The sequence below is a fragment of the Anomaloglossus baeobatrachus genome, chromosome 4 (genome assembly GCF_048569485.1).
Source record: "Anomaloglossus baeobatrachus isolate aAnoBae1 chromosome 4, aAnoBae1.hap1, whole genome shotgun sequence".
Lineage (NCBI taxonomy): Eukaryota > Metazoa > Chordata > Amphibia > Anura > Aromobatidae > Anomaloglossus > Anomaloglossus baeobatrachus.
In genome coordinates this window covers 700,629,124-700,649,062 of record NC_134356.1, presented here as the reverse complement: position 1 = coordinate 700,649,062, position 19,939 = coordinate 700,629,124, and the positions used below count along the sequence as shown (strand labels likewise).

The 19,939-nt window shown below is 45.4% G+C and overlaps 1 protein-coding gene across 1 annotated transcript in view; it reads left to right on the top strand.

Annotated features, from left to right (window-relative positions):
* Positions 1-19,939, top strand: part of SLC12A9 (solute carrier family 12 member 9) — a 49,770-nt gene that overhangs the window by 18,831 nt on the left and 11,000 nt on the right. Inside the window, exons 2-7 of the mRNA XM_075346746.1 lie at positions 6,267-6,473; positions 14,802-14,936; positions 15,247-15,378; positions 15,477-15,770; positions 17,426-17,533; positions 19,822-19,933. Coding sequence (XP_075202861.1) covers positions 6,267-6,473; positions 14,802-14,936; positions 15,247-15,378; positions 15,477-15,770; positions 17,426-17,533; positions 19,822-19,933 — 988 coding nt within the window. The remainder of the gene's footprint in view (positions 1-6,266; positions 6,474-14,801; positions 14,937-15,246; positions 15,379-15,476; positions 15,771-17,425; positions 17,534-19,821; positions 19,934-19,939) is intronic.

Below are 19,939 nucleotides of genomic sequence, written 5' to 3'. Positions count from 1 at the left end.
GTATATAGTGCTGGATATATGTTGTAGGGGTGTATATAGTGCTGGATATATGATATAGGGGTGTATATAGTGCTGGATATATGATACAGGGGTGTATATAGTGCTGGATATATGATAAAGGGGTGTATATAGTGCTGGATATATGATATAGGGGTGTATATAGTGCTGGATGTATGATATAGGGGTGTATATAGTGCTGGATATATGATATATGGTGTATATAGTGCTGGATATATTCTACAGGGGTGTATATAGTGCTGGATATATGATATATGGGTGTATATAGTGCTGGATATATGATATATGGTGTATATAGTGCTGGATATATGATATAGGGATGTATATAGTGCTGGATATATGATATAGGGGTGTATATAGTGCTGGATATATGATATAGGGTGTATATAGTGCTGGATATATGATATAAGGGTGTATATAGTGCTGGATATATGATATAGGGGTCTATATAGTGCTGGATATATGATATAGGGGTGTATATAGTGCTGGATATATGATATAGGGGTGTATATAGTGCTGGATATATGATATAGGGGTGTACATAGTGCTGGATATATGATATAGGGGTGTATATAGTGCTGGATATATGATATAGGGGTGTATATAGTGCTGGATATATGATATATGGTGTATATAGTGCTGGATATATTCTACAGGGGTGTATATAGTGCTGGATATATGATATATGGGTGTATATAGTGCTGGATATATGATATATGGTGTATATAGTGCTGGATATATGATATAGGGATGTATATAGTGCTGGATATATGATATAGGGGTGTATATAGTGCTGGATATATGATATAGGGGTGTGTATAGTGCTGGATATATGATGTAGGGGTGTATATAGTGCTGGATATATGATGTAGGGGTGTATATAGTGCTGGATATTTGATATAGGGTGTATATAGTGCTGGATATATGATATAGGGGTGTATATAGTGCTGGATATATGATATAGGGGTGTATATAGTGCTGGATATATGATATAGGGGTGTATATAGTGCTGGATATATGATATAGGGGTGTATATAGTGCTGGATATATGATATAGGGGTGTATATAGTGCTGGATATATGATATAGGGGTGTATATAGTGCTGGATATATGATATAGGGGTGTATATAGTGCTGGATATATGATATAGGGGTGTATATAGTGCTGGATACATGATGTATATGGTGTATATAGTGCTGGATATATGATATAGGGGTGTACATAGTGCTGGATATATGATATAGGGGTGTATATAGTGCTGGATATATGATATAGGGGTGTATATAGTGCTGGATATATGGTGTATATAGTGCTGGATATATTCTACAGGGGTGTATATAGTGCTGGATATATGATAAAGGGGTGTATATAGTGCTGGATATATGATATAGGGTGTATATAGTGCTGGATATATGATATAGGGGTGTATATAGTGCTGGATATATGATATATTGGTGTATATAGTGCTGGATATATGTTGTAGGGGTGTATATAGTGCTGGATATATGATATAGGGGTGTATATAGTGCTGGATATATGATACAGGGGTGTATATAGTGCTGGATATATGATAAAGGGGTGTATATAGTGCTGGATATATGATATAGGGGTGTATATAGTGCTGGATGTATGATATAGGGGTGTATATAGTGCTGGATATATGATATATGGTGTATATAGTGCTGGATATATTCTACAGGGGTGTATATAGTGCTGGATATATGATATATGGGTGTATATAGTGCTGGATATATGATATATGGTGTATATAGTGCTGGATATATGATATAGGGATGTATATAGTGCTGGATATATGATATAGGGGTGTATATAGTGCTGGATATATGATATAGGGTGTATATAGTGCTGGATATATGATATAGGGGTGTATATAGTGCTGGATATATGATATAGGGGTGTATATAGTGCTGGATATATGATATAGGGGTGTATATAGTGCTGGATATATGATATAGGGGTGTATATAGTGCTGGATATATGATATAGGGGTGTATATAGTGCTGGATATATGATATAGGGGTGTACATAGTGCTGGATATATGATATAGGGGTGTATATAGTGCTGGATATATGATATAGGGGTGTATATAGTGCTGGATATATGATATATGGTGTATATAGTGCTGGATATATTCTACAGGGGTGTATATAGTGCTGGATATATGATATATGGGTGTATATAGTGCTGGATATATGATATATGGTGTATATAGTGCTGGATATATGATATAGGGATGTATATAGTGCTGGATATATGATATAGGGGTGTATATAGTGCTGGATATATGATATAGGGGTGTATATAGTGCTGGATATATGATGTAGGGGTGTATATAGTGCTGGATATATGATGTAGGGGTGTATATAGTGCTGGATATATGATATAGGGTGTATATAGTGCTGGATATATGATATTGGGGTGTATATAGTGCTGGATATATGATATAGGGGTGTATATAGTGCTGGATATATGATATAGGGGTGTATATAGTGCTGGATATATGATATAGGGGTGTATATAGTGCTGGATATATGATATAGGGGTGTATATAGTGCTGGATATATGGGTGTATATAGTGCTGGATATATGATATAGGGGTGTATATAGTGCTGGATATATGATATAGGGGTGTATATAGTGCTGGATACATGATGTATATGGTGTATATAGTGCTGGATATATGATATAGGGGTGTACATAGTGCTGGATATATGATATAGGGGTGTATATAGTGCTGGATATATGATATAGGGGTGTATATAGTGCTGGATATATGATATATGGTGTATATAGTGCTGGATATATTCTACAGGGGTGTATATAGTGCTGGATATATGATATATGGGTGTATATAGTGCTGGATATATGATATATGGTGTATATAGTGCTGGATATATGATATAGGGATGTATATAGTGCTGGATATATGATATAGGGGTGTATATAGTGCTGGATATATGATATAGGGGTGTATATAGTGCTGGATATATGATGTAGGGGTGTATATAGTGCTGGATATATGATGTAGGGGTGTATATAGTGCTGGATATATGATATAGGGTGTATATAGTGCTGGATATATGATATAGGGGTGTATATAGTGCTGGATATATGATATAGGGGTGTATATAGTGCTGGATATATGATATAGGGGTGTATATAGTGCTGGATATATGATATAGGGGTGTATATAGTGCTGGATATATGATATAGGGGTGTATATAGTGCTGGATGTATGATATAGGGGTGTATAGTGCTGGATATATGATATAGGGGTGTATATAGTGCTGGATATATGATATATGGTGTATATAGTGCTGGATATATGATACAGGGGTGTTTTTAGTGCTGGATATATGATACAGGGGTGTATATAGTGCTGGATATATGATACAGGGGTGTATATAGTGCTGGATATATGATACAGGGGTGTATATAGTGCTGGATATATGATATATGGGTGTATATAGTGCTGGATATATGATATAGGGGTGTATATAGTGCTGGATATATGATATAGGGGTGTATATAGTGCTGGATATATGATACAGGGGTGTATATAGTGCTGGATATATGATATAGGGGTGTATATAGTGCTGGATATATGATATAGGGGTGTATATAGTGCTGGATATATGATGTAGGGGTGTATATAGTGCTGGATATATGATGTAGGGGTGTATATAGTGCTGGATATATGATATAGGGTGTATATAGTGCTGGATATATGATATTGGGGTGTATATAGTGCTGGATATATGATATAGGGGTGTATATAGTGCTGGATATATGATATAGGGGTGTATATAGTGCTGGATATATGATATAGGGGTGTATATAGTGCTGGATATATGGGTGTATATAGTGCTGGATATATGATATAGGGGTGTATATAGTGCTGGATATATGATATAGGGGTGTATATAGTGCTGGATACATGATGTATATGGTGTATATAGTGCTGGATATATGATATAGGGGTGTACATAGTGCTGGATATATGATATAGGGGTGTATATAGTGCTGGATATATGATATAGGGGTGTATATAGTGCTGGATATATGATATATGGTGTATATAGTGCTGGATATATTCTACAGGGGTGTATATAGTGCTGGATATATGATATATGGGTGTATATAGTGCTGGATATATGATATAGGGGTGTATATAGTGCTGGATATATGATATAGGGGTGTATATAGTGCTGGATATATGATACAGGGGTGTATATAGTGCTGGATATATGATATAGGGGTGTATATAGTGCTGGATATATGATATAGGGGTGTATATAGTGCTGGATATATGATGTAGGGGTGTATATAGTGCTGGATATATGATATAGGGGTGTATATAGTGCTGGATATATGATTTATGGTGTATATAGTGCTGGATATATGATATAGGGGTGTATATAGTGCTGGATATATGATATATGGTGTATATAGTGCTGGATATATGATATAGGGGTGTATATAGTGCTGGATATATGATACATGGTGTATATAGTGCTGGATATATGATACAGGGGTGTATATAGTGCTGGATATATGATATAGGGGTGTATATAGTGCTGGATATATGATATAGGGGGTGTATATAGTGCTGGATATATGATATAGGGGGTGTATATAGTGCTGGATATATGATTTAGGGGTGTATATAGTGCTGGATATATGATATAGGGGTGTATATAGTGCTGGATATATGATACAGGGGTGTATATAGTGCTGGATATATGATATAGGGATGTATATAGTGCTGGATATATGATATAGGGGTGTATATAGTGCTGGATATATGATATAGGGGTGTATATAGTGCTGGATATATGATATAGGGGTGTATATAGTGCTGGATATATGATGTAGGGGTGTATATAGTGCTGGATATATGATATAGGGGTGTATATAGTGCTGGATATATGATGTAGGGGTGTATATAGTGCTGGATATATGATATAGGGGTGTATATAGTGCTGGATATATGATTTATGGTGTATATAGTGCTGGATATATGATATAGGGGTGTATATAGTGCTGGATATATGATATATGGTGTATATAGTGCTGGATATATGATATAGGGGTGTATATAGTGCTGGATATATGATATATGGTGTATATAGTGCTGGATATATGATACAGGGGTGTATATAGTGCTGGATATATGATACAGGTGTGTATATAGTGCTGGATATATGATACAGGGGTGTATATAGTGCTGGATATATGATATAGGGGTGTATATAGTGCTGGATATATGATATAGGGGTGTATATAGTGCTGGATATATGATTTAGGGGGTGTATATAGTGCTGGATATATGATTTAGGGGGTGTATATAGTGCTGGATATATGATATAGGGGTGTATATAGTGCTGGATATATGATTTAGGGGGTGTATATAGTGCTGGATATATGATTTAGGGGGTGTATATAGTGCTGGATATATGATATATGGTGTATATAGTGCTGGATATGATATAGGGGTGTATATAGTGCTGGATATATGATATAGGGGGTGTATATAGTGCTGGATACATGATATAGGGGTGTATATAGTGCTGGATATATGATATAGGGGTGTATATAGTGCTGGATATATGATACATGGTGTATATAGTGCTGGATATATGATACAGGGGTGTATATAGTGCTGGATATATGATATAGGGGTGTATATAGTGCTGGATATATGATATAGGGGGTGTATATAGTGCTGGATATATGATATAGGCGGTGTATATAGTGCTGGATATATGATGTAGGGGTGTATATAGTGCTGGATATATGATGTAGGGGTGTATATAGTGCTGGATACATGATGTATATGGTGTATATAGTGCTGGATATATGATATAGGGGTGTATATAGTGCTGGATATATGATATAGGGGTGTATATAGTGCTGGATATATGATATAGGGGTGTATATAGTGCTGGATATATGATATAGGGGTGTATATAGTGCTGGATATATGATATAGGGGTGTATATAGTGCTGGATACATGATGTATATGGTGTATATAGTGCTGGATATATGATATAGGGGTGTATATAGTGCTGGATATATGATATAGGGGTGTATATAGTGCTGGATATATGATATAGGGGTGTATATAGTGCTGGATGTATGATGTATGGGATATATATTGGTGAGTGTGTATATATGTATACGTTGCGCCTCTCTCTATATATTTCCGGCTTCTTCTCTTTGCAGTGATGACCACAGAAAGTTCTCCCCTCTTGCACTATCGCCTCTTCAGTCTTTCGGATGGGGCGCTGGGAGCCGCGTCCTCCGCACTCTGTGATGGAGAGCCGCCGGCGGTGGGCACCGGCCCGGCCCCCCGCAAGCTGTCCACCTTCTTTGGGGTTGTGGTCCCGACCGTCCTCTCCATGTTCAGTATTGTGGTCTTCATGAGGATCGGTGAGTGTTTGCTCTGGTTGTTGGCAGTGACCCAGTCTGTGCACAGTATATACGGTGACACGCGGCCGGTATACAGTATATACGGTGAGGAGCAGCTGGTATTCAGTATATACGGTGACGCGCGGCCGGTATACGGTATATACGGTGAGGAGCGGCCGGTATACGGTATATACGGTGAGGAGCAGCCGGTATACGGTATATACGGTGACGAGCGGCCGGTATACAGTATATACGGTGAGGAGCGGCCGGTATACGGTATATACGGTGAGGAGCGGCCGGTATACGGTATATACGGTGACGCGCGGCCGGTATACGGTATATACAGTGAGGAGCGGCCGGTATACGGTATATACGGTGAGGAGCAGCCGGTATACAGTATATACGGTGACGCGCGGCTGGTATACAGTATATACGGTGAGGAGCGGCCGGTATACGGTATATACGGTGAGGAGCGGCCGGTATACGGTATATACGGTGACACGCGGCCGGTATACGGTATATACGGTGAGGAGCAGCCGGTATACAGTATATACGGTGACGCGCGGCCGGTATACGGTATATACGGTGAGGAGCGGCCGGTATACAGTATATACGGTGACGCGCGGCCGGTATACGGTATATACGGTGAGGAGTAGCTGGTATACAGTGTATACGGTGACGCGCGGCCGGTATACGGTATATACGGTGAGGAGCAGGTGGTATACAGTATATATGGTGACGCGCGGCCGGTATACGGTATATACGGTGAGGAGCGGCCGGTATACGGTGAGGAGCGGCCGGTATACGGTATATACGGTGAGGAGCAGCTGGTATACAGTATATATGGTGACGCGCGGCCGGTATACGGTATATATGGTGACGCGCGGCCGGTATACGGTATATATGGTGACGCGCGGCCGGTATACGGTATATATGGTGACGCGCGGCCGGTATACGGTATATACGGTGAGGAGCGGCCGGTATACGGTATATACGGTGAGGAGCGGCCGGTATACGGTATATACGGTGAGGAGCGGCCGGTATACGGTATATACGGTGACGAGCGGCCGGTATACAGTATATACGGTGAGGAGCGGCTGGGACAGTATATATGGTGAGGAGCGGCCGGTATACAGTATATACGGTGAGGAGCGGCCGGGACAGTATATATGGTGAGGAGCGGCCGGTATATACTGTGACTGTGGTAATGAGTGGTTACAGGCGGTGTAAATGGCGTTTTCCAGGCTGTCCGCCGCCGTCTTCCTCCAGTTCTGCCTGCTCTGGCTCCTGAGCCGCGCACAATGGCCGCCTGTGTCCGCCTCGTCACATGGCCCCAGTCTGTGTCATTCATTACGAGGGATAATTGCCGCAGACAAAACACTTTTCTGCTTCTGAAATCTTCACCTCGTGTAAAAGGAATTTCTGTTTTCTTGACACTGAGAATAAATCATGTGACGGGAGCGGTGGTCCCAAGACAGATATTCAGCAGTATCTCGCAGGATGACACCGGACGTACGGGCATATCACACAGTATGAAGACCCCGGGACGGACGTACGGGCATATCCCACAGTATGACACCGGATGTACAGGCATATCACACAGTATGAAGACCCCGGGACGGACGTACGGGCATATCACACAGTATGAAGACCCCGGGACGGACGTACAGGCATATCACACAGTATGACGACCCCGGGACGGACGTACAGGCATATCCCACAGTATGAAGATCCCGGGACGGACGTACGGGCATATCACACAGTATGATGACCCCGGGACGGACGTACGGGCATATCACACAGTATGACGACCCCGGGACGGACGTACAGGCATATCCCGCAGGATGACACCGGACGTACAGGCATATCACACAGTATGATGACCCCGGGACGGACGTACAGGCATATCACACAGTATGACGACCCCGGGACGGACGTACAGGCATATCCCACAGTATGAAGATCCCGGGACGGACGTACAGGCATATCACACAGTATGACGACCCCGGGACGGACGTACAGGCATATCACACAGTATGACGACCCCGGGACGGACGTACAGGCATATCCCGCAGTATGACACCGGACGTACAGGCATATCACACAGTATGACACCGGACGTACAGGCATATCACACAGTATGAAGACCCCGGGACGGACGTACAGGCATATCACACAGTATGACACCGGTCGTACTGGCATATCCCGCAGTATGACGACCCCGGGGCGGACGTACAGGCATATCACACAGTATGAAGACCCCGGGACGGACGTACAGGCATATCACACAGTATGACACCGGTCGTACTGGCATATCCCGCAGTATGACGACCCCGGGACGGACGTACAGGCATATCACACAGTATGATGATCCCGGGACGGACGTACAGGCATATCACACAGTATGACACCGGAAGTACAGGCATATCCCACAGTATGACGACCCCGGGACGGACGTACAGGCATATCACACAGTATGAAGATCCCGGGACGGACGGACAGGCATATCACACAGTATGAAGATCCCGGGACGGACGTACAGGCATATCCCACAGTATTACGACCCCAGGACGGACGTACAGGCATATCACACAGTATGATGACCCCGGGACGGACGTACAGGCATATCACACAGTATGACGACCCCAGGACGGACGTACAGGCATATCACACAGTATGAAGATCCCGGGACGGACATACAGGCATATCCCACAGTATGACGACCCCAGGACGGACGTACAGGCATATCCCACAGTATGAAGATCCCGGGACGGACGTACAGGCATATCACACAGTATGACGACCCCAGGACGGACGTACAGGCATATCCCACAGTATGAAGATCCCGGGACGGACGTACAGGCATATCCCACAGTATGAAGATCCCGGGACGGACGTACAGGCATATCCCACAGTATGAAGATCCCGGGACGGACGTACAGGCATATCCCACAGTATGAAGATCCCGGGACGGACGTACAGGCATATCCCACAGTATGAAGATCCCGGGACGGACGTACAGGCATATCCCACAGTATGAAGATCCCGGGACGGACGTACAGGCATATCCCACAGTATGAAGATCCCGGGACGGACGTACAGGCATATCACACAGTATGAAGATCCCGGGACGGACGTACAGGCATATCACACAGTATGAAGATCCCGGGACGGACGGACGTACAGGCATATCACACAGTATGATGACCCCGGGACGGACGTACAGGCATATCACACAGTTTGATGACCCCGGGACGGACGTACAGGCATATCACACAGTATGATGACCCCGGGACGGACGTACAGGCATATCACACAGTATGATGACCCCAGGACGGACGTACAGGCATATCACACAGTATGATGACCCCGGGACGGACGTACAGGCATATCACACAGTATGATGACCCCAGGACGGACGTACAGGCATATCCCACAGTATGAAGATCCCGGGACGGACGTACAGGCATATCCCACAGTATGAAGATCCCGGGACGGACGTACAGGCATATCACACAGTATGAAGATCCCGGGACGGACGTACAGGCATATCACACAGTATGAAGATCCCGGGACGGACGGACGTACAGGCATATCACACAGTATGATGACCCCGGGACGGACGTACAGGCATATCACACAGTTTGATGACCCCGGGACGGACGTACAGGCATATCACACAGTATGATGACCCCGGGATGGACGTACAGGCATATCACACAGTATGATGAGCCCAGGACGGACGTACAGGCATATCACACAGTATGATGACCCCGGGACGGACGTACAGGCATATCACACAGTATGATGACCCCAGGACGGACGTACAGGCATATCACACAGTATGATGACCCCGGGACGGACGTACAGGCATATCATGCAGTATGATCCCTATGGGGATATGCAAGGTTATCTTGGTACAGTTTTACAGACCCGCCCCCCCCTCCATCTGTCCACACGGTCACGGGGATGCACAGGACGGGAGAGCAGGTGATCCACACGACATCCGGTGCTGCACCACACTCGCTCACAACCCTTCCAGTAGCTGCAGTGAAGCGGAGCGCTGCCCGCCTGGTAGAATTGCCACCAATACCACCTTATATGCAAACCTGGTCCACTAACAGGATTATATTGGCCCGGAAACGGCCTCGGTAGCGTATAACTAGCCGAGAACACGGACACGTGAATTTGTGGATCAAGCTAAAAGAGCAACCTACAGAAAACACTATATACAAATGGGTTTACAGGTGTGATGGTCAGATATGCAGATACAGGTAGAAGTACAACAAGTATCAGCAGACCTACATATGTCAGGTGCTGGCAGCCACATGGGAGGTGATGGGGATTCAGGGGCATCTGGTTACTTCCAACACAATACATGGCCTGACCTTCGCAGAAGACAACCCCTAAAAAATATGGTGAGCACCTTTAACCAGTCACTTGACCTTACCCTTGATGACCTCGTGTGGGGTCTGCCGGTAGATAGGCTCAGAACTACAGAGAATTATGAAATCCCAGCTTTCCTCATACCTTCACTTGTATGGGTCACAGGCGAGAGATATGACCCTCATCTTTCCTATCATGAATTTATCTATTCATAGATGGGAAACATGACGGGTGTACTGTCTTCCAGCTGCAAGATGTTATTTTGGAGCCCATAGGCGCGTCTCACAGTTAGGGAGGAACACAATACATATTTTCCCTTATCTCCTGAGGCTGAAAATATGTCTGCCTGTGAGCTATGCACACCCAATATTTATAATTTTCCACGGATGCCTACAAAGTGCACTTGCCTGTCTCTGTGTACACCAAAATCCAGCCCTTCTGTCTCCCGGAGTGGATCCTCTTGTTGCCTGGCCCTGCAGGAGGTGTTCACTGATTTCCTCATGTATAATTAGTTTTCCTCACTTCATTGTATCACACAGATGCATATTCATATCCCGCACACTGATGATCACACGCTGGATGTACAGGCGTATCACACACACTGATGATCACAGGCTGGATGTACAGGCGTATCACACACACTGATGATCACAGGCTGGATCTACAGGCGTATCACACACACTGATGATCACAGGCTGGATGTACAGGCGTATCACACACACTGATGATCACAGGCTGGATCTACAGGCGTATCACACACACTGATGATCACAGGCTGGATGTACAGGCGTATCACACACACTGATGATCACAGGCTGGATCTACAGGCGTATCACACACACTGATGATCACGGGCTGGATGTACAGGCGTATCACACACACTGATGATCACAGGCTGGATGTACAGGCGTATCACACACACTGATGATCACATGCTGGATGTACAGGCGTATCACACACACTGATGATCACAGGCTGGATGTACAGGCGTATCACACACACTGATGATCACAGGCTGGATGTACAGGCGTATCACACACACTGATGATCACAGGCTGGATGTACAGGCGTATCACACACACTGATGATCACAGGCTGGATCTACAGGCGTATCACACACACTGATGATCACACGCTGGATGTACAGGCGTATCACACACACTGATGATCACATGCTGGATGTACAGGCGTATCACACACACTGATGATCACAGGCTGGATGTACAGGCGTATCACACACACTGATGATCACAGGCTGGATGTACAGGCGTATCACACACACTGATGATCACAGGCTGGATGTACAGGCGTATCACACACACTGATGATCACAGGCTGGATGTACAGGCGTATCACACACACTGATGATCACACGCTGGATGTACAGGCGTATCACACACACTGATGATCACAGGCTGGATGTACAGGCGTATCACACACACTGATGATCACAGGCTGGATGTACAGGCGTATCACACACACTCATGATCACAGGCTGGATGTACAGGCGTATCACACACACTGATGATCAAGGGCTGGATGTACAGGCGTATCACACACACTGATGATCACAGGCTGGACGTACAGGCGTATCGCACACACTGATGGTCACAGTCCGGACATACACATGTACAGTCGTATCCCACAGACTGATGGTTCCGGGACGGATGTGCATTTATATCAGTCGTATGGATACCTATGTGATGTATAGATGGTTCTAGGATGGATGTACAGTCATATCACACAGACTGATGGTCACAGGCCATACAAACATATGTACAGCAGTATTACACAGGCGTACAGTTGTATTACACATGGAAGGTTCCGGGATGGGTGTACAGTCGTGTCTCACAGGCCGGATGTACATTAGTATTACACAGGCGTACAGTTGTATTACACATGGAAGGTTCCGGGATGGGTGTACAGTCGTGTCTCACAGGCCGGATGTACAGCAGTATTACACAGGCGTACAGTTGTATTACACATGGATGGTTTCGGGATGGGTGTACAGTCGTGTCTCACAGGCCGGATGTACAGCAGTATTACACAGGCGTACAGTTGTATTACACATGGATGGTTTCGGGATGGGTATACAGTCGTGTCTCACAGGCCGGATGTACAGCAGTATTACACAGGCGTACAGTTGTATTACACATGGATGGTTTCGGGATGGGTGTACAGTCGTGTCTCACAGGCCGGATGTACAGCAGTATTACACAGGCGTACAGTTGTATTACACATGGATGGTTCCGGGATGGGTATACAGTCGTGTCTCACAGGCCGGTTGTACAGCAGTATTACACAGGCGTACAGTTGTATTACACATGGATGGTTTCAGGATGGGTATACAGTCGTATCTCACAGGCCGGATGTACATTAGTATTACACAGGCGTACAGTTGTATTACACATGGATGGTTCCGGGATGGGTATACAGTCGTGTCTCACAGGCCGGATGTACAGCAGTATTACACAGGCGTACAGTTGTATTACACATGGATGGTTCCGGGATGGGTATACAGTCGTGTCTCAGAGGCCGGATGTACAGCAGTATTACACAGGCGTACAGTTGAATTACACATGGATGGTTTCGGGATGGGTATACAGTCGTGTCTCACAGGCCGGATGTACAGCAGTATTACACAGGCGTACAGTTGTATTACACATGGATGGTTCCAGGATGGGTATACAGTCGTGTCTCACAGGCCGGATGTACAGCGGTATTACACAGGCGTACAGTTGTATTATACATGGATGGTTCCGGGATGGGTGTACAGTCGTGTCTCACAGGCCGGATGTACAGCGGTATTACATAGGCGTACAGTTGTATTATACATGGATGGTTCCGGGATGGGTATACAGTCGTGTCTCACAGTCCGGATGTACAGCGGTATTATACAGGCGTACAGTTATATTACAGACGGATGGTTCCGGGATGGGTATACAGTCGTGCCTCACAGGCCGGATGTACAGCAGTATTACACAGGCGTACAGTTGTATTACACATGGATGGTTCCGGGATGGGTGTACAGTCGTGCCTCACAGGCCGGGTGTACAGCAGTATTACACAGGCGTACAGTTGTATTACAGATGGATGGTTCCGGGATGGGTATACAGTCGTGTCTCACAGGCCGGATGTACAGCAGTATTACACAGGCGTACAGTTGTATTACAGACGGATGGTTCCGGGATGGGTATACAGTCGTGCCTCACAGGCCGGATGTACAGCAGTATTACACAGGCGTACAGTTGTATTACACATGGATGGTTCCGGGATGGGTGTACAGTCGTGCCTCACAGGCCGGGTGTACAGCAGTATTACACAGGCGTACAGTTGTATTACAGACGGATGGTTCCGGGATGGGTGTACAGTCGTGCCTCACAGGCCGGATGTACAGCAGTATTACACAGGCGTACAGTTGTATTACAGATGGATGGTTCCGGGATGGGTATACAGTCGTGCCTCACAGGCCGGATGTACAGCAGTATTACACAGGCGTACAGTTGTATTACACATGCATGGTTCCGGGATGGGTGTACAGTCGTGCCTCACAGGCCGGGTGTACAGCAGTATTACACAGGCGTACAGTTGTATTACAGACGGATGGTTCCGGGATGGGTATACAGTCGCATTACGCAGGTTGATGGTCGAGGGACATAGCACACAGACAAACAATCGTGTTACACAGACTGATGGTTCCGGGATGGATGTACAGTCGTATCGCGCTGGTTGATGGCCGCAGGACAGACTAAGTGGCATCACACAGGGATACCATCGTCTTGCCCAGACTCCTGGTCCCAGCATGGATATACAGGGTCAGATATCCTGATCTGGGGGCAGAAGTTCCGTCTTATTTTCTGGTCTTATCTGTAAATCCTGCAATACCATATAGATGGCTGTCGCCGGAGTGTCGAGTTGTGTTCAGTGCTTCCACTGTCTCATCCTCTTCTCTCTGCTCCTCAGGTTTTGTGGTGGGCCAAGCCGGTCTCCTGCAGTCTCTGCTCATGCTATTTGTAGCATACGCCATCATCTGGCTGACGGTGCTCAGCGTTTGTGCCATTTCTACTAACGGGGCGGTCCAAGGCGGTGGAGCCTATTGTATCCTCATACGAGCGCGACACCGTGCGTGTTTTGTTACTGTCCATCATTTGTGGTTTCTATTCGTAGAATCAAAAGTGTCCCGAAGCAATTTCATTATTATCCAACGCGTTTCAGATCTTAAAGGAAGATCTTTCTAAGGAGCTTCTCAGAGGCGTCTGCAGCCTGATATTGAGCCCTGAGATTACGAATACATGGTCAGCCTTTACTTGTTGGCCTACAGGTAGGAGTTAGGTGTCTATGTGGCCTGATGACCAGCGAGGGCACTGGGACGGTAAGTTACTACGTTGTTTTCCTTGACTTCTGCCAGTTATGATCTCGCGGACCCTTGGCCCAGAGTTTGGTGGCAGCATCGGACTCATGTTCTACTTGGCCAATGTGTGCGCCTGTGGTGTCTATGTTCTCGGTTTGGTGGAGGGCGTTTTGGACATCTTTGGAAAAGGTTAGTTCTGTCTTTGATTCCGTCCTCTCCCCCATTGTTTGCCCTCGTGTTGCTTTTGTCTGTAGCCCCATAACCAATCATGTCTCGTGTCCCTCCAGATACGTCTGATCCCACCAACCCTCTACGATCCCTACCACAGGGCTATGGATACAGCTTCCTGTATGCCAGCGTGGTGCTCCTGCTCTGTCTGTCCGTCTGTCTGGTTGGAGCTTCTATCTATTCACAAGCCGCTTTCTTCATCTTTATTCTGGTCGTTTTGGTTCTTTTCTCCATTTTGATCAGTTTTTTAGCAGTTGGACCACGCCAAATTACAATTCGCCACGGGGGGAATGTGACTCTGATCGGAGAGTACACTGGAATAAATAGTAGCACCCTACATAGCAACCTACAAGGTGAGAGCCTCCTCTAAGACCCCGGGACCACCACCCTAGAAACAGGGCCCTATATATGTAACCAATATGGAGGAATACAAGTACCATCTCCTATACAATAGATATAAAAAGTCTACACGCCCTTGATAAAATGCCAGGTTGATGTCATATGAACAATTCTACAAAGAAGAAGAATTGCAGAACTTCTTCCACTTTTAATGTCGCCTACAATCAGTACAAATCTATTGAGAAACAACTTCCATCTCCTTCTGGAGAAGCCGTTCGTCTGATCGTTTGGAGGTCACTCACGGTAGTTGGAGATGAATTTCACTTTTCAGCACATCTTCAGCTTTTTAGAAAAGGTTTGAAGATTTTGTTTTGTTAAATTGATTGATATTTGGATTGTTCAGAATTCATTCCCCTGTGGCTAAAGCCCCGGTTCGAGCTGCCAAAATGCAGCCCAAAACCATAATGCTACTCCCACTATGCCTCCCTGTGGGGATGCTGATCTTCTGGTCATGTGCAGTGTAGGATTTGCACCCCCTGGAATTATGGCCACAAAGTTCCACCTTGGTCTCTTCAGACTTAACATGTTGCCCACAGACTAAATTTAGTTTTGGGTAAAATACTGGTGGGCTTTTATGTTTCTCTCAATAAGAAAAGGCTTCTATCTTGCCCACCTCCCACACAGGCCGGAGATATGAAGAATACAGAAGATTGTTGTCCCATGCAGGACACTGAATACTGGCCAGAAATTCCTGCAGCTCCTTTAATGTTGCTGTCATCATCTTGGCAGCCTCCTGAGCCAATTTTGTTCTTGTCCTCTCATCGATTTTTGAGGGACGTCCATTTCTCTGTAATGTCAGTCTTCTGCCAGATATCAGCCTCTTTATGATGACATCTTCACAGTATCCATAGGAAATAGTTTTTGTACCTTCTTCTGACTGATAATCTTCCACAATGAGACCCTTTGCTGTGTTGTCAGCTGTTTACAGATCAAAAAATCCTCCTAAAACGACCCTTTCTATAGGGTTAATCAGAATCACTGTATATGACGGCAACCACTATGTAACCACATCCCCCAAATACAACAAGGTGCTCACACTTATGCAACCACATTACTTTAGTTTTGTTATTTTTATTTTCCCCGTGGTATCAGTTTGTTTCTCAATGGATTTGTACAGATTATCGGCGACATTAAAGGAGGAAAAATCCGTCCAGGAAGAATCATTTCAAAACCTTTTCCATGAGAAATACCTGTCATTTTATCAGGGATGTGTAGACTTTTTGCCTTCAGCCTCCCTCCAACATCTCGAGAATTGCCAAGACGTCTTCATAAACACCTCCGACAAGTCGGGGTTATAACATCAACTGTATAGAAGTTTCCAGATGCCTCAAATATCTGGACGCTTTATAAGGGAGGTTGAACTTCTGTGACATCCAATGTGAAGATCCGTGGAGAAGGGCGCCATTTGTAATCTGGAAATATTTAGATATGGATCCATAGATCTCGACCCTTGGGTGGCTGCGAGACATGAGAGAAACCCTTACAATCTATGTAATACAAGACTAGATCTTCTGACCTTTGTCCTTCAGTGGTAACACAAGGTTTGGGCAGATAGCTTCATTGTCTCCTTCATGTGTTGCTCACCTCCATCTCTTCTATTTTCCATTAGCGGACTACTCCGTGGATTACACAACTGGAAACCTCATGAATTTTGCCACTGTCTTCGCTGTCATGTTTAATGGATGCACTGGTATCATGGCTGGATGTAATATGTCTGGTAAGACTGACAACGCAGATGTCTGCAAACATCACCAGTGTCATGGTCACATTCTGTTTGCCGTGGTCTTAGGTCTCCTGATATGATGGTGTAGGGTTTGGTGGCTGGGTCTACACCGTGAGCCACTATACATGGTCACATTCTGGTCACCATTGTCTTGGGACTCCTGATATGATGGTGTAGGGTTTGGTGGCTGGGTCTACACCATGAGCCACTGTACATGGTCACATTCGGGTCGCCTTTCTCTTGGGTCTCCCGATATGATGGTGTAGGGTTTGGTGGCTGGGTCTACACCATGAGCCACTATACTTGGTCACATTCTGGTCACCATGGTCTTGGGTCTCCCGATATGATGGTTTAGGTTTTGGTGGCTGGGTTTACACCATGAGTCACTATACATGGTCACATTCTAGTCACCATTGTCTTGGGTTTCCTGATATGATTGTGTAGGGTTTGTTGGCTGGGTCTACACCATGAGCAGGGGGTAATATCACAGCTCTCCAGGGCCAGGTCTGGGGGGATCCACTTTTGCCAATTCCGTGGTTGATCACAGATCTAGTAGGTTTTAGACGTCCATGATCTTGAAGGTTACAACATCTACAGCCGGGGTTGTCAGGCCTTCATGTGATGTAATTTCCTTTGCTTTGTGGCTTTAAAACTTCTCCATGATTCATTGATCTGATGTAAGACTCAGTCTGGGAAACGTCACTAGTTTTTGGGCAATAAACATCAGTGAGACCAAGTGTATAGTATATCACAAAAGTGAGTACACCCCCTCACATTCATGTAAATATTTTCTTATATCTTCTCCTGGGACAGCGCTGCAGATCTGACACTGGGATACAATGTGCAGCGTCAGTGCGCAGCTTGTATAGCAGTGTAAATAACGCAGCACAGCCATTAATGTCTAAACCACTGGCAGCAAAAAGTGAGTACACCCCAAGTGAAAATGGCCAAACTGTGTCCAATTAGCCCTTCTCCCTCCCCGGTATCAGGTGACTCATTAGTGTTACAAGGTGTCTGGAATGACTGAAGGGGCCGGTGTGTTACATTTGATGTCATCGCTCACACATTCTCTCCTACTGGTCACTGGAAGTTCATGGCTCCTCATGGCAAACAATTCTCTGAGGATTCGAAAAAAGAGTAGATAAAGATGGCCGAGGCTATAAGAAGATTGTCACCACCCTGAGCTGCAGCACGGTGGCCAAGACCATACAGAGGTATAACCAGGCAAGATCCACTCAGAACAGGCCTCGCCATGGCCGACCATAGAAGCTGAGTGCTGTCGTCCCAGAAGGAAGCCTCTTCTAAAGGTGATGCACAAGAAGCCGGAAACCATTTGCTGAAGACAAACAGACTAAGGACATGGATTACTGGAGCCGTCTTGTGTCTGATGAGACCAACATAAACTTATTTGGGTCAGATGATGTCGGCGTGTGCGGCGCCTCCAGGTCAGGAGCACAAAGACAAGTGTGTCCTGCCTACAGTCAGGCATGGTGTAGGAGGGTCATGGTTTGAGGCTGCATGAGTGCTGCCAGCTGGGGCGGGCTACAGTTCATTGAGGGAACCATGAATGCCAACATGTCCTGTGACACTGAGGCAGAGCAGGGTCCCCTCCCATCATATTCCAACATAAGACCCCAAACACCTCCAAGACCACCACTGCCTCGATACAGACACTAAGGGTAAAGGTGCTGGACTGGCCGAGCATCGAAAGGTGGAGACACGCAAGGTCTGTAACATCCACCAGCTCCGGGATGTTGTCATGGAGGATGAAGGGGATCCAGCAGCTCCTGTGAAGATCTAGTGACCTCCAGGCCCAAGAGAGGTAAAGTCATGCTAGGAAATAATGGCGGCCACACAAAATATTCACACCAAGGGCACAAAGTGGCCATTCTCACTTAGGGGTGTACTCACTTTTGTTGATAGTGGTTTAGACATTGCTGTGATGAGTTATTTACACTGTTATACAAGCTGCACACTGACCCTGCACCTTGTGTACAAGCTGCGCACTGACGCTGCACCTTGTAACACAGGGGCAGATCTGCATGCTGTCCCAGGAGAAGATATAAAATGTTTACACACGTCAGGGGTGTACTCACTTTTGAGATATACTGCATGTGGGTATGGAGAGTTTGTAGCCTTCAGTTTTCTTCTCACTGACAGGTACCGATATTCTCGACTGATCAGAGTTGGAGGGTTGTGGTCAGATGGATACAGTGATGGTAATCCTTGGTGGAGAGCAGTCATGGCCGCCATGTTCCTAAGTGACCGGTTTTATTTTGCAGGGGAGCTGAAGCAGCCGAGCCGCGCCATTCCTATCGGGACCATCATCGCCGTGATCATCACCTTCTTCGTCTATCTGATCCTCTTCATCCTCACGGCGTTGACCTGTGACAGGTGTGT